At 38.0% G+C, this 24,806-nt stretch overlaps 4 protein-coding genes across 5 annotated transcripts; 2 read left to right on the forward strand and 2 right to left on the reverse strand.

Annotated features, from left to right (window-relative positions):
• Positions 1 to 3,132: 3,132 nt before the first annotated feature.
• Positions 3,133 to 4,400, forward strand: LOC114447980 (mitochondrial import receptor subunit TOM40 homolog). Its single transcript, XM_028424554.1, has 4 exons — positions 3,133 to 3,379; positions 3,523 to 3,599; positions 3,820 to 3,922; positions 4,006 to 4,400. Exons 1-4 carry the CDS (start codon positions 3,241 to 3,243, stop codon positions 4,143 to 4,145), a joined length of 459 nt encoding a protein of 152 aa, XP_028280355.1. The 5' UTR covers positions 3,133 to 3,240; the 3' UTR covers positions 4,146 to 4,400.
• Positions 4,401 to 4,510: 110 nt separating this feature from the next.
• LOC114447968 (meprin A subunit beta-like) lies at positions 4,511 to 10,372 on the reverse strand. The gene is made up of 17 exons (XM_028424540.1): positions 10,220 to 10,372; positions 10,093 to 10,111; positions 9,950 to 9,988; positions 9,837 to 9,862; positions 9,648 to 9,729; positions 9,118 to 9,235; positions 8,666 to 8,844; positions 8,306 to 8,524; positions 7,874 to 8,035; positions 7,254 to 7,484; positions 6,703 to 7,140; positions 6,453 to 6,617; positions 6,266 to 6,371; positions 6,130 to 6,174; positions 5,971 to 6,012; positions 5,821 to 5,865; positions 4,511 to 5,583 (listed from the first exon to the last, which is right to left on the reverse strand). Exons 1-17 carry the CDS (start codon positions 10,286 to 10,288, stop codon positions 5,508 to 5,510), a joined length of 2,061 nt encoding a protein of 686 aa, XP_028280341.1. The 5' UTR covers positions 10,289 to 10,372; the 3' UTR covers positions 4,511 to 5,507.
• Positions 10,373 to 13,774: 3,402 nt separating this feature from the next.
• Positions 13,775 to 14,805, forward strand: LOC114447978 (mitochondrial import receptor subunit TOM40 homolog). Its single transcript, XM_028424552.1, has 4 exons — positions 13,775 to 14,025; positions 14,169 to 14,245; positions 14,468 to 14,570; positions 14,654 to 14,805. The coding sequence occupies exons 1-4, from the start codon at positions 13,887 to 13,889 to the stop codon at positions 14,791 to 14,793; spliced, it is 459 nt and encodes a 152-aa protein (XP_028280353.1). The 5' UTR covers positions 13,775 to 13,886; the 3' UTR covers positions 14,794 to 14,805.
• Positions 14,806 to 15,158: 353 nt separating this feature from the next.
• LOC114447966 (meprin A subunit beta-like) lies at positions 15,159 to 21,059 on the reverse strand. 2 transcript variants are annotated; one of them, XM_028424536.1, is made up of 17 exons: positions 20,891 to 21,059; positions 20,766 to 20,784; positions 20,622 to 20,660; positions 20,509 to 20,534; positions 20,320 to 20,401; positions 19,789 to 19,906; positions 19,317 to 19,495; positions 18,957 to 19,175; positions 18,522 to 18,683; positions 17,902 to 18,132; positions 17,351 to 17,788; positions 17,101 to 17,265; positions 16,914 to 17,019; positions 16,778 to 16,822; positions 16,619 to 16,660; positions 16,469 to 16,513; positions 15,159 to 16,231 (listed from the first exon to the last, which is right to left on the reverse strand). In XM_028424536.1, exons 1-17 carry the CDS (start codon positions 20,957 to 20,959, stop codon positions 16,156 to 16,158), a joined length of 2,061 nt encoding a protein of 686 aa, XP_028280337.1. In that variant the 5' UTR covers positions 20,960 to 21,059; the 3' UTR covers positions 15,159 to 16,155. The 2 variants fall into 2 exon arrangements, with proteins under 2 accessions (XP_028280337.1, XP_028280338.1); XM_028424537.1 differs by lacking the exon at positions 16,469 to 16,513.
• Positions 21,060 to 24,806: the final 3,747 nt, after the last annotated feature.

The following is a 24,806-nucleotide window of genomic DNA, read 5'->3' on the forward strand; positions in this document are numbered from 1 at the left end:
TTGCATCATTTTACTTTTGATGAAAAATAATAACAGGTCCCCGAACACAAAACAAGGGTTATGATAAAAAAGTAAAACTTACTTTTTGCAGCAAAATCAAGGGCAAATCAACCAAATAATCAGCATCTCACTGAAGAAAACACAAAAACCTTTTTCAAATTCCAAAATATTTCATAAAAAGTTTTAGGAGTTTTGCGGTTTCACAACAAACTATGCATTGTATGAAAGCCAAAATCATAAACACACTGAAGGCTAGATTCTGAATCATGCTGAAAATCCGAGTGAAATGAAAATCAGGATGATCCAACTTGCATTTCATTAATACAACACATAATGTAACTGTCTCTTAATGACATTGACGTGACCTCCCAGACATTCTTTACTTCTAGCAAATACTCAGCACAGACCTGTCTGTACATTATGTCAGCTACTTGGTTACGGCATTCCATGTACACGCCGAATAGCATCTTACACAACGACCCAGCATGTGCTGGACTGGGTCCTGATGGATACTGATGGCTGGGAGGATGTTCTTGTGCTGCTATGATCGCGTCTCTGCGCTGTCTTTCAGTCCAGCCTTGTCTAACCACTGGTAGGATCTTCCAGTGTCCACTACTTCCTCAGTAGTGACAAACCTGCTTGTCATCTTGCTGCTCCTCCTTCTTGGGGTTCGGCTGCCTTTGGTATTCACTACATATCATCTGCTACCAGGATTGTGGCCTTCACACTTACTGGTCCATGGCCTCCTTTCTTCCTCTTAGTGTATAACCTCTGGGTACTGGATATGGGTGAAATCCTCCATGTATTGTTTGGAGCCTGACATCTGTGGCCTCCATTTCCTCCTTAGGCAGGCATAGGTGCCGTTTCATCACGGCACCAACAGTACCTGTGGAGGAACTTACAATATGTCAATGAAAGTTGAAGTACAAGTATAAAACAATTTGAAGAACTTACTCATGGTTCCAAAAAATAGAATCATATAATAGAAGTTTTGACAAGATGACATGGATGAATTGCTAAATTCAGGCTCACTGATTTCCTTCTCAGTCAATATCAGGTGCATTTATTACAACATTTCACTATACATATACTATGAATTATCCCTATCGGGATTATGATTGTGCTGTTTTCATCCTGTAAAACGTCACTGTGCTGCTGGATGTGTAAAGCAGGCTTTCCCCATTTTTCTCTGTCAGCAGCTCTTACAGCATGTGTTGAAAGGCTAAGAAAAAAACTGGAGACACAGACGTCTGTCCCAAGTATTCACTGATACTAGTTGTTCTCAGGGTTTGATGTTGTCATGTGTTTTCAGTCGTATTACCTCACACAGCCCAGCATCCTTGGTATTCAGTCTGTGTTGTTGAAATCAAGTTGTTATTTTAACATGTTTTTCAAAACACATAAGACAGATTGCTTCTCTTTTGTTCTCGCCTCCTTTCTATTTTTCGCCTTTGAAACACAGTGGCAACAAAAACAAATTTAACTCAATGTATCATTCAAGCATTTGTATTTAAAAATAACCTCACACCCTCAGGACAGCAGCTGCACCTGAGTCTTATTATCTGACATTGTGTAAGCCCAAGTATTGACAGTGGTCACCAGCTCCACAGCATCTCCTCTAAGCTGGATCCATACTACCTGAGAACAAAGCTTAAAGGATTGTGGAGTCCACACCATCTTTTCATATAGATCAGACTACCAAACAACAGAGCAAATGTCACAATGCTTGCAGGGCAGTCATATGTGATTAGCACTTTCAAGAGTGGGCTCACCCTTGTAGGGAGCCAGTGTTGAGTGAAATAGAAGTTGAGTAGAAGACAAAATACCATGCATCTTCACGGACTGTGGCCTGCTTGTCAAAAGGTCTGATAAAACAAAAAAAACAAAAAACATAGGTTTTCTTTCCACTTTGAGTGGTGAACAATGACTCAATATACTGGAACAGGTGACTGTCTTTATGACACACCAGAGAAAATACATAACCAAAGACTCTTCAACCTGTCATCATCATGTCAAGGACACTGAGGTCGCAATGAGCACTAATGAAAAGAAGTTATGTGCAAATGAGGAATGAATACACGGCATGTTGGTACATTAATGCAGTTGAACCCACAGTCTGTTACAGATCTCTACCAAATGTTCTTATTGACAGATATGTTTTCTTTCTTTGTTGCTGCAGGTCTGAAAGAACATCCTGCTCAGCTTTGTATTTATGTTCCTCATTATTCACTGTAATAATAATAAACTGAGGCCACAAAGTGAATATAATTGATCAGATTTTAATTATCTAAAATTTAATTAAAACTTTTCTTACATTTGCTCATATAACATGACAAGCATGCATGGTACACAAGGTACATGAAGCGCTGTGTGAAATGCCTTTTTAAAAGAAGCATGAGTTTTTTACAGTGTCAGAAATATCAGTTATGAACTTAATATGATCCACTAGAGCACTGAATGTGTATACTTAAAATCACTGAAGGTACAATAAGAGTATTTAACAACTCTTGAAAAATTACCCATTACCTGTACCACATGCATATATTTACTTAACAATTACATATCACACTTAACAGAGGGATATAATGCTATTGTTTCTGTCTTTTTCACATTTCATTATCAAATCATTTGTCATTGTTTATGTTACAGTATTTATTTTAGCTGATGCTGTAAAACTGTGTGATCAGTGTTAACTGAAGGTTTGGGTGATCTAACATGGAATTTCTGTATTAAGACTTCAGTATATAGATTTATTTATTTTTTTTAGTAAATTTGTTTGAAAAATTTTTATCCCCTGTCCATCAGTTTACTTTGTTTGTATTAAATGTCCTAAACATCCTAAAAAGAAAACAGATTTTAGAGAGACATTCAAATAACTGCAGTCCCTGCACTGCTTTGTCATATTTCAACCACTAGATGACACTGTAGCCTCTTGTGTTGGCACATGGTTCAATCTTTGTGCGTTTTATCATTTAACATTGCATATCTCTGTGGTCAGTGGTGATCTTTTTCAATGCAAAGGAGGTGAAATAGTGCTGGAAACAAGTAAATATGGACTATGGCTACTTGTAGTATTCTTTTTACAGGAAGGATAAAGTTAGCCATGCTGATCGGTTTCAGCTGGTGCAGGTTTGTGTAATTTCATATTTTTACACATACCTAATTCATGGGCAGATTTTCATAGCACCTTTAGAAATGTAGTTACTAAGAAAATGGTGACATGTTGACCTACTGTATGTAATGGGTTTTTCTATAGGCATTTTGGTGACCCACTATCTCCAGTCTATCACACCAGCACTAGTTCTGGGCGGGGAGCTGGTGTATCACAGGAGGCCAGGCGAAGAAGGGGCCGTCACCTCCCTATTGGGCAGGTACACAGGTAAATATACCCTTTTTAAACTGTGCACTGCAAGATAACTCAGTGAATATACTTGACATATATGTTGCGTATTTCAGTCATCCATCTCATTGCTTTATGATGTGTGTGTGTGATCAATGTTGTAAAGCTGTTTTTCTCCTCAGGTGACAACTATGTTGCTACGTTAACTTTAGGAGGAGCAGGAGTTCATGCTACGTACTATCATAAAGCCAATGACCAGGTAGTTAACATGAGAAAATATGAGGATGTGCATTGTACAGTGTTTCCTTCATAAAACAAAAAAGTTTCTGCTGGACATCAAGAGGTTATTGTGAAATCACACCTCATCCTGTGCGGACATGTTTATAAAGTCATGGTGTTTATGGAGTAAAAGAATAAAGAATTGTAATAACATTATGTTACCAATTTCTTAAACTTAATTCAGTTTGTTTTATTAACAGTTGCAGATAGGTGTTGAATTTGAGGCCAGCACAAGGATGCAAGATACCACAACATCCTTTGGCTACCAGCTGGACGTTCCCAAAGCTAACTTGCTCTTTAAAGGTAAATAAACATTGTTTTAAAATACAAGTTTAACATAACTATCCAAAAAGGTTTTTAAAATAATTCTTCTTTCCTTTCCATAGGGACAGTTGACAGTAATTGGGTTGTCGGGGCTACCCTTGAGAAGAAGCTGCTCCCACTGCCTCTCACATTGGCTCTGGGGGCTTTCCTCAATCACCGCAAAAACAAGTTCCAGTGTGGCTTTGGTGTCACCATTGGCTAGAGCTGCGGAGGCTGCCTGGAACCAGCTCAAAGGCCACAGCTTGGACCGGCACAGAGACACACAGGAACTTGAACTAAGTTTTAGAACTGGATTCAGAGACTCTCTAACAACTGTGATTTCTGGGGCAGACAGAGAGACAAAGACAACTACCAAGGAGCCAGGACTGGCCAAGCCATGCCTACATACTGTAGCACAAATGTCTTTCCTGTATGGTGTATTGGGTATACTCAGAGGATAGAGAGATGTATTGTATGTCAGTGGGCAACATGTGATGCATGAACATGTGAAAATAAAAGTAAGTGGTAAGACATAATATATGATGAACATGGATTGAAATAAATGTGATTACTTTTTGTACAACTTGATGTTTGATGATTTCATTTTAATGATATACACTGTTGATAGTATATTCTCAATCAGAACTCAAAGTAATTCAGTTGGCATAAACCATTGCCTCAAAAATACACTAAACCTAAATTATTTATATTTTGGAAATTCCCCTTACATAAGATTACACTGTGGTGACTGAGCTCTAATACACACATACATAATCTAACTGTAATTCACATCATGTCCTCAGTCTGACCATAAGCACTCGGGGATCTGTACCGCCCCCCACAGGATTACCAGGCTGTATGGGCTACAAGTGCGCTACCTGTTGGGCATTCCTCTAGGTGGTTAACTTGTAAGACCTGCAGGTAAATTACTTGTATAGATTATATGTATATAACTTGCTGTATTTTTCTTTACCATTTTCATTTTAAAATATTAAGGAAAATCACAATATCGAGAATTATAAAATGTAAAAATGTTTACACACCTGTACCAGTTTAAATACAGCTTTAAAATTTGAAGATATTTGTGTGTGCACTTTGGGAGGGTTGTGCCCTGGAACACACTTTTTAAAGAACTTTTTAATGAATGCTAAAAGGCCAATGGGACTATACTGTAGCTAAATACACACATACAAGGTTATTTCTAAAGTATAAAAACCATATAGTATTATATTTATTATCTAAAAGAGCAAGAGCCAGGAGTATATGCATCCAAAGCCAGCACAAAATGTCTAAGACAAATATAATTATAAGCTAAAAGCTAAAAGACCTAGACAGCATATATCTCCTGAGTATATATTATTTTAAAAATTGAGTATATAGAAGGAAAAAGGTGCAAATAATTATAAAAATAATCCCACCACCTAAACCATGCACCTTTAAGTATTGTACTGCATATAAACGTTTCAACAAGTGGCAGCCACAGATCAGAATTCAATGCCCAGCGCAGCCTTGTTTTAGAACAAGTAAAAGCAAATTCAGTGGTGCTGTCCATGTAAAGAGGACATATGAAGATGGGATATTCACATCAGGGCATCAGAAGCAGCAGTGCCAACAGAATGAGGACAGGAGAGGCCACCACAGCAGGAGAGAAGCCAAAAATGCTGCAACAGAATGAAACAGAAAAAAAACCCATCAGATAAATGTAATCTAAAGGATGCTGGGTTACACTAAGCATTTCAGAGTGATTGATGTATCGTGAAATTAGAGGCAAACACAGTACAACAAGAGATGACTGTCAATGTCATCTCTTGTTTACGCTGCAGGTTCATTTTTCTGCTTACTGTGAGCACAGATACTTGTTTATGACACTAATTAAATAGTTGAAGACCACAGTATACCTGTCATCTGTTGTCGTAGGAGGAGCATAGGTGGTGGGTACGATGCTGTAAAAAGTTGAAACATTATTTGACATAAAGGTTCCAGTGTTATTACCAACAATTATCTCTAACAAAAATGCAAAAAATGTGATTTTTTTTTATGTGGAATACCTGTCATCTGTTGTAGGAGGTGCATCGGTGGTGGGTACGACACTGTAAAAAGTTTTATTTCATAATTCTTGATTACTGTGAGCCCAGATACCTGTTTGCATGACTATGTAGTAAATATATATAACATAAAAAATGTATATACTTTTCAATTTGAAATACCTGTTGTTAGATGTTGTAAAAGATGCAGGGGTGGTGGGTACGCCACTGTAAAAAGTCAACACATTATTTGTCAGAAATGTTCATCCCCTGATTCAGTGTATATTCCTAACACACACATCCCGACACACTGTCCTACCGTTGTGAGCACGGACCAACGTTCTGATTTCTGGAAGGGTTTTTAATCTGCGGTGGTCGCACTTCAGGGCATGGGAGGACACTCACATTAAGAAGAGGAGAGATATCTATCAAAAGAACAAAGTTTCAACATTTTAAATCACAAAAACATTTTTGTTAGAAAATTGCAGTCACACAATATGACCTGCCTTTGAATTGGGCAAGGAAAATGGCGCTCCCTCCTTTGATGAAGTCTCTGGTTTGCATGTCAACACTTACGTAATAACCATACGAAGGCCCGACAAACATTGTTGCATTGTACTCATCCGTAATTTTAGTTCCGATGATACGAGGGTTATCCCAATAGAGGTTACCTGTTTCCAGAAGACTTAATTAGAATGAAATTACTCTGTGCTTGAGTTTGTGCCTTTTTGAGAATGTTTGATTTCGTAAACTTACCATTACCGTTCAATGAAGTTGGGGCTGTAGTAAAACTCAGTCTCTTTGACATCTGCAGCTGGATGTTGGGGTTCTGATCGAGTATTTGGAAAGTGACTTGCCTGTATGAGCATGGCCATTGCAGCTTGTCGTCATAGTCACCAGACACGAGTTGCAAAAACATCACAATGTTTGATTTGGTAATGCTTGTCAATATCCGGTAAGCGTAGCCCTCTGCAGAGTACTGCCGTGGACTGTATGTTACCTTAGGCGTGTTTATATTAAAGTCATTAAGCTGAATAGTCACATGTGGACACTCGGTCTCAGAAAGATTAATGTCATCAATTGAGAAGCCACCACTGGAGCGTCCTGCTCCTTTACGAACTTCAAACTCCACCTGGAAGTGCTTGGTGGCATTCAGAGAAACATGATGCAACGTCCAATGAGATGTTGGAGGACCTGGAAGAACAATTTGTGGATGTTGTATTACCTGTGCACAATAGCTTAGCAGTGTGATAGAAATGTAAGTTAGACATTTGTGAGCTGAGGCTGATTGAATAATGTGACATTACCTGTGATCTGTCCCATCAGGTACAGGGTTCCTGTGGTGTCCTGTTCATTTTGAAACTCTCTCATCCAGATGTTAAGTTCGTCTGACTCGTTGCCACTGTGGAAATAGTAGAAGTGGAGACACTGGACATGACAGTCCCTTTTGGGACTCATTATGTTTGTCTCCAGCCAGGCCGAGTCTCCCTGCTGACCTGTTGCTGTGCTGGCATGCATGAAGTGACCTGCTTGATGACCTATGATCAACCAAAAACAACACATTTCATGAACATTATATGAACTGAGGCAGGCTGGTAGTCCTGGAAGTAGGAATCTTGTTTGGTGAGCTCTCACCCACCCACTACTAAAACTGGAAAACTTGATGCTATGAGGAAGTTACAGGGCGACACAGAACAGTAGCATGAGGAAGAACATAGAATGAGCCAAGCACGTGGAGATGGAAAACCTGATAAGAAGCCACCACCAGAGCAAAGAGCACCACAGTCCAGACAGTCCTTGTCTGCTTCAGCCTGTGTTGATACTACTGTGGTAAATGTGAGTGACTGTTTTGACAGTGTCGAGCTGTCCACAGTTTCCAAGGAGTAACAGGATGTCTGAATAATGTTGTTTTATTAAAGAAACTTACTAATTGTGCCATTTCCATTGGGCAGACCGGTATGGTCCGAACTTGGACCCCCCTGAGCCTGTGTTACCATTTCCCAGCCATTGCTGCTCTGTGAGCAGCGGCTTGTCTGACACGTGCTTCCTTCAGAAAAACTACACTTCATCATGAAAGTGATGGAAGAGTCTGTGGAAGTGAATAAATAACACTCTATTAAGGCATGTTTTTCTGATTTAAGTATATTTAATTAAAATGTGTTTTTAAGTCTATCAAAGATCTGAAGATTATGGCTGCAATGTAAGAACAGATCAGAGATCATGTCTGCAAATCTAGGAATGATTTGTCACATGGATCAGACTGTATGTTGACAGCATCATCATGGTCACATTATGTACCTTTCCTCAGATAAAGATGCACCTTTTGTTCACAGGGACATTTGAGACAGAATACACTTACTGCATTTGTAGAGGAGGTTCAGCTCTAGAACATCCTTTGAGCTCATTTCCAGTCTTTGACCAATCACATTCTGGAAATCTGGATCTTTGGTGATAATTGTAGACCCATTGCCATTGGAGAAGAAATTTTGTCCATAGTGCATCACTGAAAAGTAGTCATATGGGACTCCCTGGGTGGTGCTCTCTTCGCTGCTTGCTTTCAAAAAATTGTTTTCATATCCTAGGGGACACACATGATGAAACCAGCCATCAGTTGATGCTTTCTGCATAATTCAAGATGATACTCAAGAGAATACACAACACATCTGGGTACATTGACCGGTTCATTTACGAATACTAGTAGAGAAATCATTATTTAAACCTTTAACGATGTTTTCAAACTGAATGATCACATAATCGTCTCTGTCATATCTGGACTGTTCATGAAAGAAGCCAAGCGCATGGAGAAACTCATGTTCAACAGTGGCCACAGAATCACAGAACTGCCCGATGGAGAGGACCTGTCCATTGGGTGTTACTCGCCCGATACTTGAAAAACATCTAAAATAAAAAAGAAAAATGTTGATTAATGAACCTTTATGCACTTCACCTAGCCAAAGGCCACATTCATTGATATGTACCAACAGAACAAAACAACTCCTCAGTTTATCATTAAACTGTAAGCATAGTTTTCATAATAAAAAATATTAGCAGAATGTCTGTAGGTTTATATTTTTATATTTATATTATATATATATATATTTATATTTTTATTATCTAACAGTTAACTCTCAAAATCTGGTTGACAACACAGTAACAGAAAGCAATACACACCCGTCCAACTTCTTGACATCAACGTAATACTTCTCAGAGTCCCTTGGTTTGAAGTCAATGCATGACTTGAGCTTGAACTGGTCAAAGGCTTGCAGGATGACTCCTCGAGCATTTATCTCTTATTGTGGGTGAGAATGGTGTTATGGGAGCAAATGTTAGACTGGTTAATGCACATAAACCACATAGTGAACACAAGCGGCAAATGATTTTAAAACACAGAAATGCAGTTCTCAGCTCTGCCCAAAAACTTCATCACGCTACTGGGTCATTCCATGTGAAATTATCCATGGCTGCCGGATGACCCCCCTATGATATTTTTCAAAAGGTTCACTGATGTACATGCCTAAAACTCTTGATTTCTCCATAATATTGATAGATTAGAGTAGGATGATTTCACATGGAATGGCCCTACGTTAAGTGCTTTACAATCATCAATTCACATTTTCCTTCTCTTTAGAAAATGAAGAGTAGAAAGCTCAGGTGGGCTTACACCAAATACACTGTTATGAATAATAAAAAAATATTTATACCCAGGCTTTGATCAAAGATATATGGGACTGGGGATGTCCACAGGTAGTCACCAAGAATCGCACTCCTTTCCCCACTTGGAGACTAAGCCAGTGACATATACAACAAAAAGCACATAAACACAAAACATGCAAAATACATATGTGCTATAATGATATTTAGATTTCAAGACTTTGCTAAGAAAAACTCACCTCCACAATATCATCGTGCCGATGACCTAAAAAAAAGCAAAACTGGGAGGTTTACAAACTAGTATTGGTGTGGTAGTAGTCATTAGAATAATATAAGAATGAATGAGTATTACCCTTGTTTGCCTCTGGAATGTCTGTTTCTTTTAAGATTACTACAAAGAAAGATGAGAGACTTCTTTAAAAGTAGAATTAATTCATAAAAAAATTCTATTAATTGCATAAAATAAAAAAAATATAAATATAAAATTAAACTTACCCACATTCTCTGGCCCATTCTGACAAAAAAAGAAAACAAAATATTTGAATTTTTTATATATATAAAACAGTAAATTTCCCCCTCTCTCTCACTCACACACACACACACAATGACAAAGAACTCTTACTGCATTCTCGAAAAATGATGTTGAAATTGCCAAGTTCACCATAAGAAAAATGAAGCCCTTTATCCTCATTGTGCACCTTGAAAAAAAAACTTTAGATAAAAAGAGATAAAAAATCTTTTCTTATCTTGCAGTCTGTTCCTCACCTCATTAAAGTCTCTGTCTGTGACAGAAGCTTTTTAAGCCTGCGGGTAAAATGTGAACAGGTTTTTACACCTGTTTTACACCTTTAACCAATGAGAATGACACGGCTCGTGTCATTCTCATTGGTTGGTCCAGCTTCAGTCATTAAGCCTTGTATGGTGTTCATATATATGGTACTTAGCCGGTTTGGGTTTTTAATTCAACACAATGAAACCATTTTACGTTAAGTAGGCCAATGAGTCTCAGTTTGAAAAAACAATAATTGGTTGCATCATTTTACTTTTGATGAAAAATAATAACAGGTCCCCGAACACAAAACAAGGGTTATGATAAAAAAGTAAAACTTACTTTTTGCAGCAAAATCAAGGGCAAATAAACCAAATAATCAGCATCTCACTGAAGAAAACACAAAAACCTTTTTCAAATTCCAAAATATTTCATAAAACGTTTTAGGAGTTTTGCGGTTTCACAACAAACTATGCATTGTATGAAAGCCAAAATCATAAACACACTGAAGGCTAGATTCTGAATCATGCTGAAAATCCGAGTGAAAATGAAAATCACAGGATGATCCAACTTGCATTTCATTAATACAACACATAATGTAACTGTCTCTTAATGACATTGACGTGACCTCGCAGACATTCTTTACTTCTAGCAAATACTCAGCACAGACCTGTCTGTACATTATGTCAGCTACTTGGTTACGGCATTCCATGTACACGCCGAATAGCATCTTACACACGACCCAGCATGTGCTGGACTGGGTCCTGATGGATACTGATGGCTGGGAGGATGTTCTTGTGCTGCTATGATCAGCGTCTCTGCGCTGTCTTTCAGTCCAGCCTTGTCTAACCACTGGTAGGATCTTCCAGTGTCCACTACTTCCTCAGTAGTGACAAACCTGCTTGTCATCTTGGTGCTCCTCCTTCTTGGGGTTCGGCTGCCTTTGGTATTCACTACATATCATCTGCTACCAGGATTGTGGCCTTCACACTTACTGGTCCATGGCCTCCTTTCTTCCTCTTAGTGGATAACCTCTGGGTACTGGATATGGGGTGAAATCCTCCATGTATTGTTTGGAGCCTGACATCTGTGGCCTCCATTTCCTCCTTAGGCAGGCATAGGTGCCGTTTCATCACGGCACCAACAGTACCTGTGGAGGAACTTACAATATGTCAATGAAAGTTGAAGTACAAGTATAAAACAATTTGAAGAACTTACTCATGGTTCCAAAAATAGAATCAATATAATTCTTAATAAAAGTTTTGACAAGATGACATGAGATGAATTGCTAAATTCAGGCTCACTGATTTCCTTCTCAGTCAATATCAGGTGCATTTATTACAACATTTCACTATACATATACTATGAATTATCCATATCGGGATTATGATTGTGCTGTTTTTCATCCTGTAAAACGTCACTGTGCTGCTGGATGTGTAAAGCAGGCTTTCCCACATTTTTCTCTGTCAGCAGCTCTTACAGCATGTGTTGAAAGGCTAAGAAAAAAACTGGAGACACAGACGTCTGTCCCAAGTATTCACTGATACTAGTTGTTCTCAGGGTTTGATGTTGTCATGTGTTTTCAGTCGTATTACCTCACACAGCCCAGCATCCTTGGTATTCACTCTGTGTTGTTGAAATCAAGTTGTTATTTTAACATGTTTTTCAAAACACATAAGACAGATTGCTTCTCTTTTGTTCTCGCCTCCTTTCTATTTTTCGCCTTTGAAACACAGTGGCAACAAAAACAAATTTAACTCAATGTATCATTCAAGCATTTGTATTTTAAAAATAACCTCACACCCTCAGGACAGCAGCTGCACCTGAGTCTTATTATCTGACATTGTGTAAGCCCAAGTATTTGACAGTGGTCACCAGCTCCACAGCATCTCCTCTAAGCTGGATCCATACTACCTGAGAACAAAGCTTAAAGGATTGTGGAGTCCACACCATCTTTTTCATATAGATCAGACTACCAAACAACAGAGCAAATGTCACAATGCTTGCAGGGCAGTCATATGTGATTAGCACTTTCAAGAGTGGGCTCACCCTTGTAGGGAGCCAGTGTTGAGTGAAATAGAAGTTGAGTAGAAGACAAAATACCATGCATCTTCACGGACTGTGGCCTGCTTGTCAAAAGGTCTGATAAAACAAAAAAAACAAAAAAACATAGGTTTTCTTTCCACTTTGAGTGGTGAACAATGACTCAATATACTGGAACAGGTGACTGTCTTTATGACACACCAGAGAAAATACATAACCAAAGACTCTTCAACCTGTCATCATCATGTCAAGGACACTGAGGTCGCAATGAGCACTAATGAAAAGAAGTTATGTGCAAATGAGGAATGAATACACGGCATGTTGGTACATTAATGCAGTTGAACCCACAGTCTGTTACAGATCTCTACCAAATGTTCTTATTGACAGATATGTTTTCTTTCTTTGTTGCTGCAGGTCTGAAAGAACATCCTGCTCAGCTTTGTATTTATGTTCCTCATTATTCACTGTAATAATAATAAACTGAGGCCACAAAGTGAATATAATTGATCAGATTTTAATTATCTAAAATTTAATTAAAACTTTTCTTACATTTGCTCATATAACATGACAAGCATGCATGGTACACAAGGTACATGAAGCGCTGTGTGAAATGCCTTTTTAAAAGAAGCATGAGTTTTTTACAGTGTCAGAAATATCAGTTATGAACTTAATATGATCCACTAGAGCACTGAATGTGTATACTTAAAATCACTGAAGGTACAATAAGAGTATTTAACAACTCTTGAAAAATTACCCATTACCTGTACCACATGCATATATTTTACTTAACAATTACATATCACACTTAACAGAGGGATATAATGCTATTGTTTCTGTCTTTTTCACATTTCATTATCAAATCATTTGTCATTGTTTATGTTACAGTATTTATTTTAGCTGATGCTGTAAAACTGTGTGATCAGTGTTAACTGAAGGTTTGGGTGATCTAACATGGAATTTCTGTATTAAGACTTCAGTATATATAGATTTATTTATTTTTTTAGTAAATTTGTTTGAAAAATTTTTATCCCCTGTCCATCAGTTTACTTTGTTTGTATTAAATGTCCTAAACATCCTAAAAAGAAAACAGATTTTAGAGAGACATTCAAATAACTGCAGTCCCTGCACTGCTTTGTCATATTTCAACCACTAGATGACACTGTAGCCTCTTGTGTTGGCACATGGTTCAATCTTTGTGCGTTTTATCATTTAACATTGCATATCTCTGTGGTCAGTGGTGATCTTTTTCAATGCAAAGGAGGTGAAATAGTGCTGGAAACAAGTAAATATGGACTATGGCTACTTGTAGTATTCTTTTTACAGGAAGGATAAAGTTAGCCATGCTGATCGGTTTCAGCTGGTGCAGGTTTGTGTAATTTCATATTTTTACACATACCTAATTCATGGGCAGATTTTCATAGCACCTTTAGAAATGTAGTTACTAAGAAAATGGTGACATGTTGACCTACTGTATGTAATGGGTTTTTCTATAGGCATTTTGGTGACCCACTATCTCCAGTCTATCACACCAGCACTAGTTCTGGGCGGGGAGCTGGTGTATCACAGGAGGCCAGGCGAAGAAGGGGCCGTCACCTCCCTATTGGGCAGGTACACAGGTAAATATACCCTTTTTAAACTGTGCACTGCAAGATAACTCAGTGAATATACTTGACATATATGTTGCGTATTTCAGTCATCCATCTCATTGCTTTATGATGTGTGTGTGTGATCAATGTTGTAAAGCTGTTTTTCTCCTCAGGTGACAACTATGTTGCTACGTTAACTTTAGGAGGAGCAGGAGTTCATGCTACGTACTATCATAAAGCCAATGACCAGGTAGTTAACATGAGAAAATATGAGGATGTGCATTGTACAGTGTTTCCTTCATAAAACAAAAAAGTTTCTGCTGGACATCAAGAGGTTATTGTGAAAATCACACCTCATCCTGTGCGGACATGTTTATAAAGTCATGGTGTTTATGGAGTAAAAAGAATAAAGAATTGTAATAACATTATGTTACCAATTTCTTAAACTTAATTCAGTTTGTTTTATTAACAGTTGCAGATAGGTGTTGAATTTGAGGCCAGCACAAGGATGCAAGATACCACAACATCCTTTGGCTACCAGCTGGACGTTCCCAAAGCTAACTTGCTCTTTAAAGGTAAATAAACATTGTTTTAAAATACAAGTTTAACATAACTATCCAAAAAGGTTTTTAAAATAATTCTTCTTTCCTTTCCATAGGGACAGTTGACAGTAATTGGGTTGTCGGGGCTACCCTTGAGAAGAAGCTGCTCCCACTGCCTCTCACATTGGCTCTGGGGGCTTTCCTCAATCACCGCAAAAACAAGTTCCAGTGTGGCTTTGGTGTCACCATTGGCTAGAGCTGCGGAGGCTGCCTGTAACCAGCTCAAAGGCCACAGCTTGGACCGGCACAGAGACACACAGGAACTTGAACTAAGTTTTAGAACTGGATTCAGAGACTCTCTAACAACTGTGATTTCTGGGGCAGACAGAGAGACAAAGACAACTACCAAGGAGCCAGGACTGGCCAAGCCATGCCTACATACTGTAGCACAAATGTCTTTCCTGTATGGTGTATTGGGTATACTCAGAGGATAGAGAGATGTATTGTATGTCAGTGGGCATCATGTGATGCATGAACATGTGAAAATAAAAGTAAGTGGTAAGACATAATATATGATGAACATGGATTGAAATAAATGTGATTACTTTTTGTACAACTTGATGTTTGATGATTTCATTTTAATGATATACACTGTTGATAGTATATTCTCAATCAGAACTCAAAGTAATTCAGTTGGCATAAACCATTGCCTCAAAAATACACTAAACCTAAATTATTTATATTTTGGAAATTCCCCTTACATAAGATTACACTGTGGTGACTGAGCTCTAATACACACATACATAATCTAACTGTAATTCACATCATGTCCTCAGTCTGACCATAAGCACTCGGGGATCTGTACCGCCCCCCACAGGATTACCAGGCTGTATGGGCTACAAGTGCGCTACCTGTTGGGCATTCCTCTAGGTGGTTAACTTGTAAGACCTGCAGGTAAATTACTTGTATAGATTATATGTATATAACTTGCTGTATTTTTCTTTACCATTTTCATTTTAAAATATTAAGGAAAATCACAATATCGAGAATTATAAAATGTAAAAATGTTTACACACCTGTACCAGTTTAAATACAGCTTTAAAATTTGAAGATATTTGTGTGTGCACTTTGGGAGGGTTGTGCCCTGGAACACACTTTTTAAAGAACTTTTTAATGAATGCTAAAAGGCCAATGGGACTATACTGTAGCTAAATACACACATACAAGGTTATTTCTAAAGTATAAAAACCATATAGTATTATATTTATTATCTAAAAGAGCAAGAGCCAGGAGTATATGCATCCAAAGCCAGCACAAAATGTCTAAGACAAATATAATTATAAGCTAAAAGCTAAAAGACCTAGACAGCATATATCTCCTGAGTATATATTATTTTAAAAATTGAGTATATAGAAGGAAAAAGGTGCAAATAATTATAAAAATAATCCCACCACCTAAACCATGCACCTTTAAGTATTGTACTGCATATAAACGTTTCAACAAGTGGCAGCCACAGATCAGAATTCAATGCCCAGCGCAGCCTTGTTTTAGAACAAGTAAAAGCAAATTCAGTGGTGCTGTCCATGTAAAGAGGACATATGAAGATGGGATATTCACATCAGGGCATCAGAAGCAGCAGTGCCAACAGAATGAGGACAGGAGAGGCCACCACAGCAGGAGAGAAGCCAAAAATGCTGCAACAGAATGAAACAGAAAAAAAACCCATCAGATAAATGTAATCTAAAGGATGCTGGGTTACACTAAGCATGTCAGAGTGATTGATGTATCGTGAAATTAGAGGCAAACACAGTACAACAAGAGATGACTGTCAATGTCATCTCTTGTTTACGCTGCAGGTTCATTTTTCTGCTTACTGTGAGCACAGATACTTGTTTATGACACTAATTAAATAGTTGAAGACCACAGTATACCTGTCATCTGTTGTCGTAGGAGGAGCATAGGTGGTGGGTACGATGCTGTAAAAAGTTGAAACATTATTTGACATAAAGGTTCCAGTGTTATTACCAACAATTATCTCTAACAAAAATGCAAAAAATGTGATTTTTTTTTATGTGGAATACCTGTCATCTGTTGTAGGAGGTGCATCGGTGGTGGGTACGACACTGTAAAAAGTTTTATTTCATAATTCTTGATTACTGTGAGCCCAGATACCTGTTTGCATGACTATGTAGTAAATATATATAACATAAAAAATGTATATACTTTTCAATTTGAAATACCTGTTGTTAGATGTTGTAAAAGATGCAGGGGTGGTGGGTACGCCACTGTAAAAAGTCAACACATTATTTGTCAGAAATGTTCATCCCCTGATTCAGTGTATATTCCTAACACACACATCCCGACACACTGTCCTACCGTTGTGAGCACGGACCAACGTTCTGATTTCTGGAAGGGTTTTTAATCTGCGGTGGTCGCACTTCAGGGCATGGGAGGACACTCACATTAAGAAGAGGAGAGATATCTATCAAAAGAACAAAGTTTCAACATTTTAAATCACAAAAACATTTTTGTTAGAAAATTGCAGTCACACAATATGACCTGCCTTTGAATTGGGCAAGGAAAATGGCGCTCCCTCCTTTGATGAAGTCTCTGGTTTGCATGTCAACACTTACGTAATAACCATACGAAGGCCCGACAAACATTGTTGCATTGTACTCATCCGTAATTTTAGTTCCGATGATACGAGGGTTATCCCAATAGAGGTTACCTGTTTCCAGAAGACTTAATTAGAATGAAATTACTCTGTGCTTGAGTTTGTGCCTTTTTGAGAATGTTTGATTTCGTAAACTTACCATTGCCATACAATGAAGTTGGGTCTGTAGTAAAACTCAGTCTCTTTGACATCTGCAGCTGGATGTTGGGGTTCTGATCGAGTATTTGGAAAGTGACTTGCCTGTATGAGCATGGCCATTGCAGCTTGTCGTCATAGTCACCAGACACGAGTTGCAAAAACATCACAATGTTTGATTCGGTAATGCTTGTCAATATCCGGTAAGCGTAGCCCTCTGCAGAGTACTGCCGTGGACTGTATGTTACCTTAGGCGTGTTTATATTAAAGTCATTAAGCTGAATAGTCACATGTGGACACTCGGTCTCAGAAAGATTAATGTCATCAATTGAGAAGCCACCACTGGAGCGTCCTGCTCCTTTACGAACTTCAAACTCCACCTGGAAGTGCTTGGTGGCATTCAGAGAAACATGATGCAACGTCCAATGAGATGTTGGAGGACCTGGAAGAACAATTTGTGGATGTTGTATTACCTGTGCACAATAGCTTAGCAGTGTGATAAAAACGTAAGTTAGACATTTGTGAGCTGAGGCTGATTGAATAATGTGACATTACCTGTGATCTGTCCCATCAGGTACAGGGTTCCTGTGGTGTCCTGTTCATTTTGAAACTCTCTCATCCAGATGTTAAGTTCGTCTGACTCGTTGCCACTGTGGAAATAGTAGAAGTGGAGACACTGGACATGACAGTCCCTTTTGGGACTCATTATGTTTGTCTCCAGCCAGGCCGAGTCTCCCTGCTGACCTGTTGCTGTGCTGGCATGCATGAAGTGACCTGCTTGATGACCTATGATCAACCAAAAACAACACATTTCATGAACATTATATGAACTGAGGCAGGCTGGTAGTCCCGGAAGTAGGAATCTTGTTTGGTGAGCTCTCACCCACCCACTACTAAAACTGGAAAACTTGATGCTATGAGGAAGTTACAGGGCGACACAGAACAGTAGCATGAGGAAGAACATAGAATAAGCCAAGCACGTGGAGATGGAAAACCTGATAAGAAGCCACCACCAGAGCAAAGAGCACCACAGTCCAGACAGTCCTTGTCTGCTTCAGCCTGTGTTGATACTACTGTGGTAAATGTGAGTGACTGTTTTGACAGTGTCGAGCTGTCCACAGTTTCCAAGGAGTAACAGGATGTCTGAATAATGTTGTTTTATTAAAGAAACTTACTAATTGTGCCATTTCCATTGGGCAGACCGGTATGGTCCGAACTTGGACCCCCCTGAGCCTGTGTTACCATTTCCCAGCCATTGCTGCTCTGTGAGCAGCGGCTTGTCTGACACGTGCTTCCTTCAGAAAAGCTACACTTCATCATGAAAGTGATGGAAGAGTCTGTGGAAGTGAATAAATAACACTCTATTAAGGCATGTTTTTCTGATTTAAGTATATTTAATTAAAATGTGTTTTTAAGTCTATCAAAGATCTGAAGATTATGGCTGCAATGTAAGAACAGATCAGAGATCATGTCTGCAAATCTAGGAATGATTTGTCACATGGATCAGACTGTATGTTGACAGCATCATCATCATGGTCACATTATGTACCTTTCCTCAGATAAAGATGCACCTTTTGTTCACAGGGACATTTGAGACAGAATACACTTACTGCATTTGTAGAGGAGGTTCAGCTCTAGAACATCCTTTGAGCTCATTTCCAGTCTTTGACCAATCACATTCTGGAAATCTGGATCTTTGGTGATAATTGTAGACCCATTGCCATTGGAGAAGAAATTTTGTCCATAGTGCATCACTGAAAAGTAGTCATATGGGACTCCCTGGGTGGTGCTCTCTTCGCTGCTTGCTTTCAAAAAATTGTTTTCATATCCTAGGGGACACACATGATGAAACCAGCCATCAGTTGATGCTTTCTGCATAATTCAAGATGATACTCAAGAGAATACACAACACATCTGGGTACATTGACCGGTTCATTTACGAATACTAGTAGAGAAATCATTATTTAAACCTTTAACGATGTTTTCAAACTGAATGATCACATAATCGTCTCTGTCATATCTGGACTGTTCATGAAAGAAGCCAAGCGCATGGAGAAACTCATGTTCAACAGTGGCCACAGAATCACAGAACTGCCCGATGGAGAGGACCTGTCCATTGGGTGTTACTCGCCCGATACTTGAAAAACATCTAAAATAAAAAAGAAAAATGTTGATTAATGAACCTTTATGCACTTCACCTAGCCAAAGGCCACATTCATTGATATGTACCAACAGAACAAAACAAGTCCTCAGTTTATCATTAAATTGTAAGCATAGTTTTCATAATAAAAAATATTAGCAGAATGTCTGTAGGTTTATATTTTTATATTTATATTATATATATATATATATATATATATATATATATATTTATATTTTTATTATCTAACAGTTAACTCTCAAAATCTGGTTGACAACACAGTAACAGAAAGCAATACACACCCGTCCAACTTCTTGACATCAACGTAATACTTCTCAGAGTCCCTTGGTTTGAAGTCAATGCATGACTTGAGCTTGAACTGGTCAAAGGCTTGCAGGATGACTCCTCGAGCATTTATCTCTTATTGTGGGTGAGAATGGTGTTATGGGAGCAAATGTTAGACTGGTTAATGCACATAAACCACATAGTGAACACAAGCGGCAAATGATTTTAAAACACAGAAATGCAGTTCTCAGCTCTGCCCAAAAACTTTATCACGCTACTGGGTCATTCCATGTGAAATTATCCATGGCTGCCGGATGACCCCCCTATGATATTTTTCAAAAGGTTCACTGATGTACATGCCTAAAACTCTTGATTTCTCCATAATATTGATAGATTAGAGTAGGATGATTTCACATGGAATGGCCCTACGTTAAGTGCTTTACAATCATCAATTCACATTTTCCTTCTCTTTAGAAAATGAAGAGTAGAAAGCTCAGGTGGGCTTACACCAAATACATTGTTATGAATAATAAATAAAATATTTATACCAAGGCTTTGATCAAAGATATATGGGACTGGGGATGTCCACAGGTAGTCACCAAGAATCGCACTCCTTTCCCCACTTGGAGACTAAGCCAGTGACATATACAACAAAAAGCACATAAACACAAAACATGCAAAATACATATGTGCTATAATGATATTTAGATTTCAAGACTTTGCTAAGAAAAACTCACCTCCACAATATCATCGTGCCGATGACCTAAAAAAAAGCAAAACTGGGAGGTTTACAAACTAGTATTGGTGTGGTAGTAGTCATTAGAATAATATAAGAATGAATGAGTATTACCCTTGTTTGCCTCTGGAATGTCTGTTTCTTTTAAGATTACTACAAAGAAAGATGAGAGACTTCTTTAAAAGTAGAATTAATTCATAAAAAAATTCTATTAATTGCATAAAATAAAAAAAAATATAAATATAAAATTAAACTTACCCACATTCTCTGGCCCATTCTGACAAAAAAAGAAAACAAAATATTTGAATTTTTTATATATATAAAACAGTAAATTTCCCCCTCTCTCTCACTCACACACACACACAATGACAAAGAACTCTTACTGCATTCTCGAAAAATGATGTTGAAATTGCCAAGTTCACCATAAGAAAAATGAAGCCCTTTATCCTCATTGTGCACCTTGAAAAAAAAACTTTAGATAAAAAGAGATAAAAAATCTTTTCTTATCTTGCAGTCTGTTCCTCACCTCATTAAAGGCTCTGTCTGTGACAGAAGCTTTTTAAGCCTGCGGGTAAAATGTGAACAGGTTTTTACACCTGTTTTACACCTTTAACCAATGAGAATGACACGGCTCGTGTCATTCTCATCTTCCAGTGTCCACTACTTCCTCAGTAGTGACAAACCTGCTTGTCATCTTGCTGCTCCTCCTTCTTGGGGTTCGGCTGCCTTTGGTATTCACTACATATCATCTGCTACCAGGATTGTGGCCTTCACACTTACTGGTCCATGGCCTCCTTTCTTCCTCTTAGTGGATAACCTCTGGGTACTGGATATGGGGTGAAATCCTCCATGTATTGTTTGGAGCCTGACATCTGTGGCCTCCATTTCCTCCTTAGGCAGGCATAGGTGCCGTTTCATCACGGCACCAACAGTACCTGTGGAGGAACTTACAATATGTCAATGAAAGTTGAAGTACAAGTATAAAACAATTTGAAGAACTTACTCATGGTTCCAAAAAATAGAATCAATATAATTCTTAATAAAAGTTTTGACAAGATGACATGAGATGAATTGCTAAATTCAGGCTCACTGATTTCCTTCTCAGTCAATATCAGGTGCATTTATTACAACATTTCACTATACATATACTATGAATTATCCATATCGGGATTATGATTGTGCTGTTTTTCATCCTGTAAAACGTCACTGTGCTGCTGGATGTGTAAAGCAGGCTTTCCCACATTTTTCTCTGTCAGCAGCTCTTACAGCATGTGTTGAAAGGCTAAGAAAAAAACTGGAGACACAGACGTCTGTCCCAAGTATTCACTGATACTAGTTGTTCTCAGGGTTTGATGTTGTCATGTGTTTTCAGTCGTATTACCTCACACAGCCCAGCATCCTTGGTATTCAGTCTGTGTTGTTGAAATCAAGTTGTTATTTTAACATGTTTTTCAAAACACATAAGACAGATTGCTTCTCTTTTGTTCTCGCCTCCTTTCTATTTTTCGCCTTTGAAACACAGTGGCAACAAAAACAAATTTAACTCAATGTATCATTCAAGCATTTGTATTTTAAAAATAACCTCACACCCTCAGGACAGCAGCTGCACCTGAGTCTTATTATCTGACATTGTGTAAGCCCAAGTATTTGACAGTGGTCACCAGCTCCACAGCATCTCCTCTAAGCTGGATCCATACTACCTGAGAACAAAGCTTAAAGGATTGTGGAGTCCACACCATCTTTTTCATATAGATCAGACTACCAAACAACAGAGCAAATGTCACAATGCTTGCAGGGCAGTCATACTGTATGTGATTAGCACTTTCAAGAGTGGGCTCACCCTTGTAGGGAGCCAGTGTTGAGTGAAATAGAAGTTGAGTAGAAGACAAAATACCATGCATCTTCACGGACTGTGGCCTGCTTGTCAAAAGGTCTGATAAAACAAAAAAAACAAAAAAACATAGGTTTTCTTTCCACTTTGAGTGGTGAACAATGACTCAATATACTGGAACAGGTGACTGTCTTTATGACACACCAGAGAAAATACATAACCAAAGACTCTTCAACCTGTCATCATCATGTCAAGGACACTGAGGTCGCAATGAGCACTAATGAAAAGAAGTTATGTGCAAATGAGGAATGAATACACGGCATGTTGGTACATTAATGCAGTTGAACCCACAGTCTGTTACAGATCTCTACCAAATGTTCTTATTGACAGATATGTTTTCTTTCTTTGTTGCTGCAGGTCTGAAAGAACATCCTGCTCAGCTTTGTATTTATGTTCCTCATTATTCACTGTAATAATAATAAACTGAGGCCACAAAGTGAATATAATTGATCAGATTTTAATTATCTAAAATTTAATTAAAACTTTTCTTACATTTGCTCATATAACATGACAAGCATGCATGGTACACAAGGTACATGAAGCGCTGTGTGAAATGCCTTTTTAAAAGAAGCATGAGTTTTTTACAGTGTCAGAAATATCAGTTATGAACTTAATATGATCCACTAGAGCACTGAATGTGTATACTTAAAATCACTGAAGGTACAATAAGAGTATTTAACAACTCTTGAAAAATTACCCATTACCTGTACCACATGCATATATTTTACTTAACAATTACATATCACACTTAACAGAGGGATATAATGCTATTGTTTCTGTCTTTTTCACATTTCATTATCAAATCATTTGTCATTGTTTATGTTACAGTATTTATTTTAGCTGATGCTGTAAAACTGTGTGATCAGTGTTAACTGAAGGTTTGGGTGATCTAACATGGAATTTCTGTATTAAGACTTCAGTATATATAGATTTATTTATTTTTTTAGTAAATTTGTTTGAAAAATTTTTATCCCCTGTCCATCAGTTTACTTTGTTTGTATTAAATGTCCTAAACATCCTAAAAAGAAAACAGATTTTAGAGAGACATTCAAATAACTGCAGTCCCTGCACTGCTTTGTCATATTTCAACCACTAGATGACACTGTAGCCTCTTGTGTTGGCACATGGTTCAATCTTTGTGCGTTTTATCATTTAACATTGCATATCTCTGTGGTCAGTGGTGATCTTTTTCAATGCAAAGGAGGTGAAATAGTGCTGGAAACAAGTAAATATGGACTATGGCTACTTGTAGTATTCTTTTTACAGGAAGGATAAAGTTAGCCATGCTAGTTTGAATTGTTCCTTAGAGTAAGTAAAATGGATCATTTAACATGAAATGTTACTACTGTTTAGACCAAATACAAAAATGATAATATCATCTCAAATGTAGCAAAGAAGAAGAAAAAACCCAGACAAGAGTCCACAGACAAATAACGTTTTTCAATTTCTTGTTGAAATTGTGTTTTGCTTTGGATCATTGTCACGTTGAAAACTTCATAGTGCTATATGTCATCATGACAGTATATGGTCACTGTGGTAACCCTGTCTGGAATACACAGTGTGTCTGAGGACGCTCTTATTCATCCAGGCCATGTTATGTCCAAGAGTTTAAACTGAGGCAACTGGATTCATAGCTTTTTTTCTGAAGATGTGTAGATCTGAGTCAGACTGTGAAGGTTTCTTTTTGTGAAGAATTGTCCCTTTAACTGGAAACTACATGTGATCAGCAACAATAATCAGATTGCAGCCTGTAGGTAGGGTTTCTGTATGCTCAGGGCCTTTGTGACGTGTTTCAGGCATTGAAGGAAGTAACATTTTCTTTGATTAGATACATTTTAAACACGTTCTCCTTCCATAACCCAGCTTTGAAATATGCTGAGGGACAAACAACAATGACCCAATGACGTGCTGCAGCTATCTTATCTAAACTGGTACTGATCTGCTTATCAAACAATAGTCCTGTAACAACTTGTTGTTGACATCAAACCAAAGCAAATCTCTGTTGACTGCTGCAGTGTAAGGCGGGGTGTGTCATGTTCAAAGAAACTGTTCCTGTTAAACGACGCTCCCCTCCTCCCCTTGTGTCTATGGGCCGTGTGGCAGATTTTTTTTTTTTTTTTTTTTTTTTTTTAAAACAATGCCTGTTGGCCGTTTTGACTGATAAGGCAGTGTGAATGGTCCTCCAAACAAACGCTAATCAGGTATAAGGCAGGCTGGAGCATGAAAATGTGAGATTAAGATTTGCATCTGCATAGCCTCACAGAGCTTTTGCTGTAGTTTGGCTGATTTTCAAGGATTCTTAAAAAAAGTACAATCCAAATAGTGCACAAGTAAATGTAATTACGACTTCCATGTTATAATTAGACAAATGTAAACTGGTTGTCAGCACTGACTTTGCAGTAACCAGA

This window comes from Parambassis ranga, chromosome 16 (genome assembly GCF_900634625.1).
Source record: "Parambassis ranga chromosome 16, fParRan2.1, whole genome shotgun sequence".
NCBI lineage: Eukaryota > Metazoa > Chordata > Actinopteri > Ambassidae > Parambassis > Parambassis ranga.

What these genes read in the sequence shown, in the direction of transcription:
- LOC114447980 (XM_028424554.1), top strand. Translation starts at nt 3,241, where the DNA reads ATGGGTTTTTCTATAGGCATTTTGGTGACCCACTATCTCCAGTCTATC. An exon ending in ATCATAAAGCCAATGACCAG is followed by an intron (nt 3,600 to 3,819) that starts GTAGTTAACATG and finishes TTTTATTAACAG; the next exon opens with TTGCAGATAGGTGTTGAATT. An exon ending in AGCTAACTTGCTCTTTAAAG is followed by an intron (nt 3,923 to 4,005) that starts GTAAATAAACAT and finishes TCCTTTCCATAG; the next exon opens with GGACAGTTGACAGTAATTGG.
- LOC114447968 (XM_028424540.1), bottom strand. Translation starts at nt 10,288, where the DNA reads ATGAGGATAAAGGGCTTCATTTTTCTTATGGTGAACTTGGCAATTTCA. An exon ending in GAACCTCCTCTACAAATGCA is followed by an intron (nt 8,036 to 8,305) that starts GTAAGTGTATTC and finishes TCACTTCCACAG; the next exon opens with ACTCTTCCATCACTTTCATG. An exon ending in CAATGGAAATGGCACAATTA is followed by an intron (nt 7,485 to 7,873) that starts GTAAGTTTCTTT and finishes GGTTGATCATAG; the next exon opens with GTCATCAAGCAGGTCACTTC.
- LOC114447978 (XM_028424552.1), top strand. Translation starts at nt 13,887, where the DNA reads ATGGGTTTTTCTATAGGCATTTTGGTGACCCACTATCTCCAGTCTATC. An exon ending in CCTATTGGGCAGGTACACAG is followed by an intron (nt 14,026 to 14,168) that starts GTAAATATACCC and finishes TTTTCTCCTCAG; the next exon opens with GTGACAACTATGTTGCTACG. An exon ending in AGCTAACTTGCTCTTTAAAG is followed by an intron (nt 14,571 to 14,653) that starts GTAAATAAACAT and finishes TCCTTTCCATAG; the next exon opens with GGACAGTTGACAGTAATTGG.
- LOC114447966 (XM_028424536.1), bottom strand. Translation starts at nt 20,959, where the DNA reads ATGAGGATAAAGGGCTTCATTTTTCTTATGGTGAACTTGGCAATTTCA. An exon ending in CATTCCAGAGGCAAACAAGG is followed by an intron (nt 20,535 to 20,621) that starts GTAATACTCATT and finishes GCTTTTTTTTAG; the next exon opens with GTCATCGGCACGATGATATT. An exon ending in GTTTGAAAACATCGTTAAAG is followed by an intron (nt 19,176 to 19,316) that starts GTTTAAATAATG and finishes TGTGTCCCCTAG; the next exon opens with GATATGAAAACAATTTTTTG.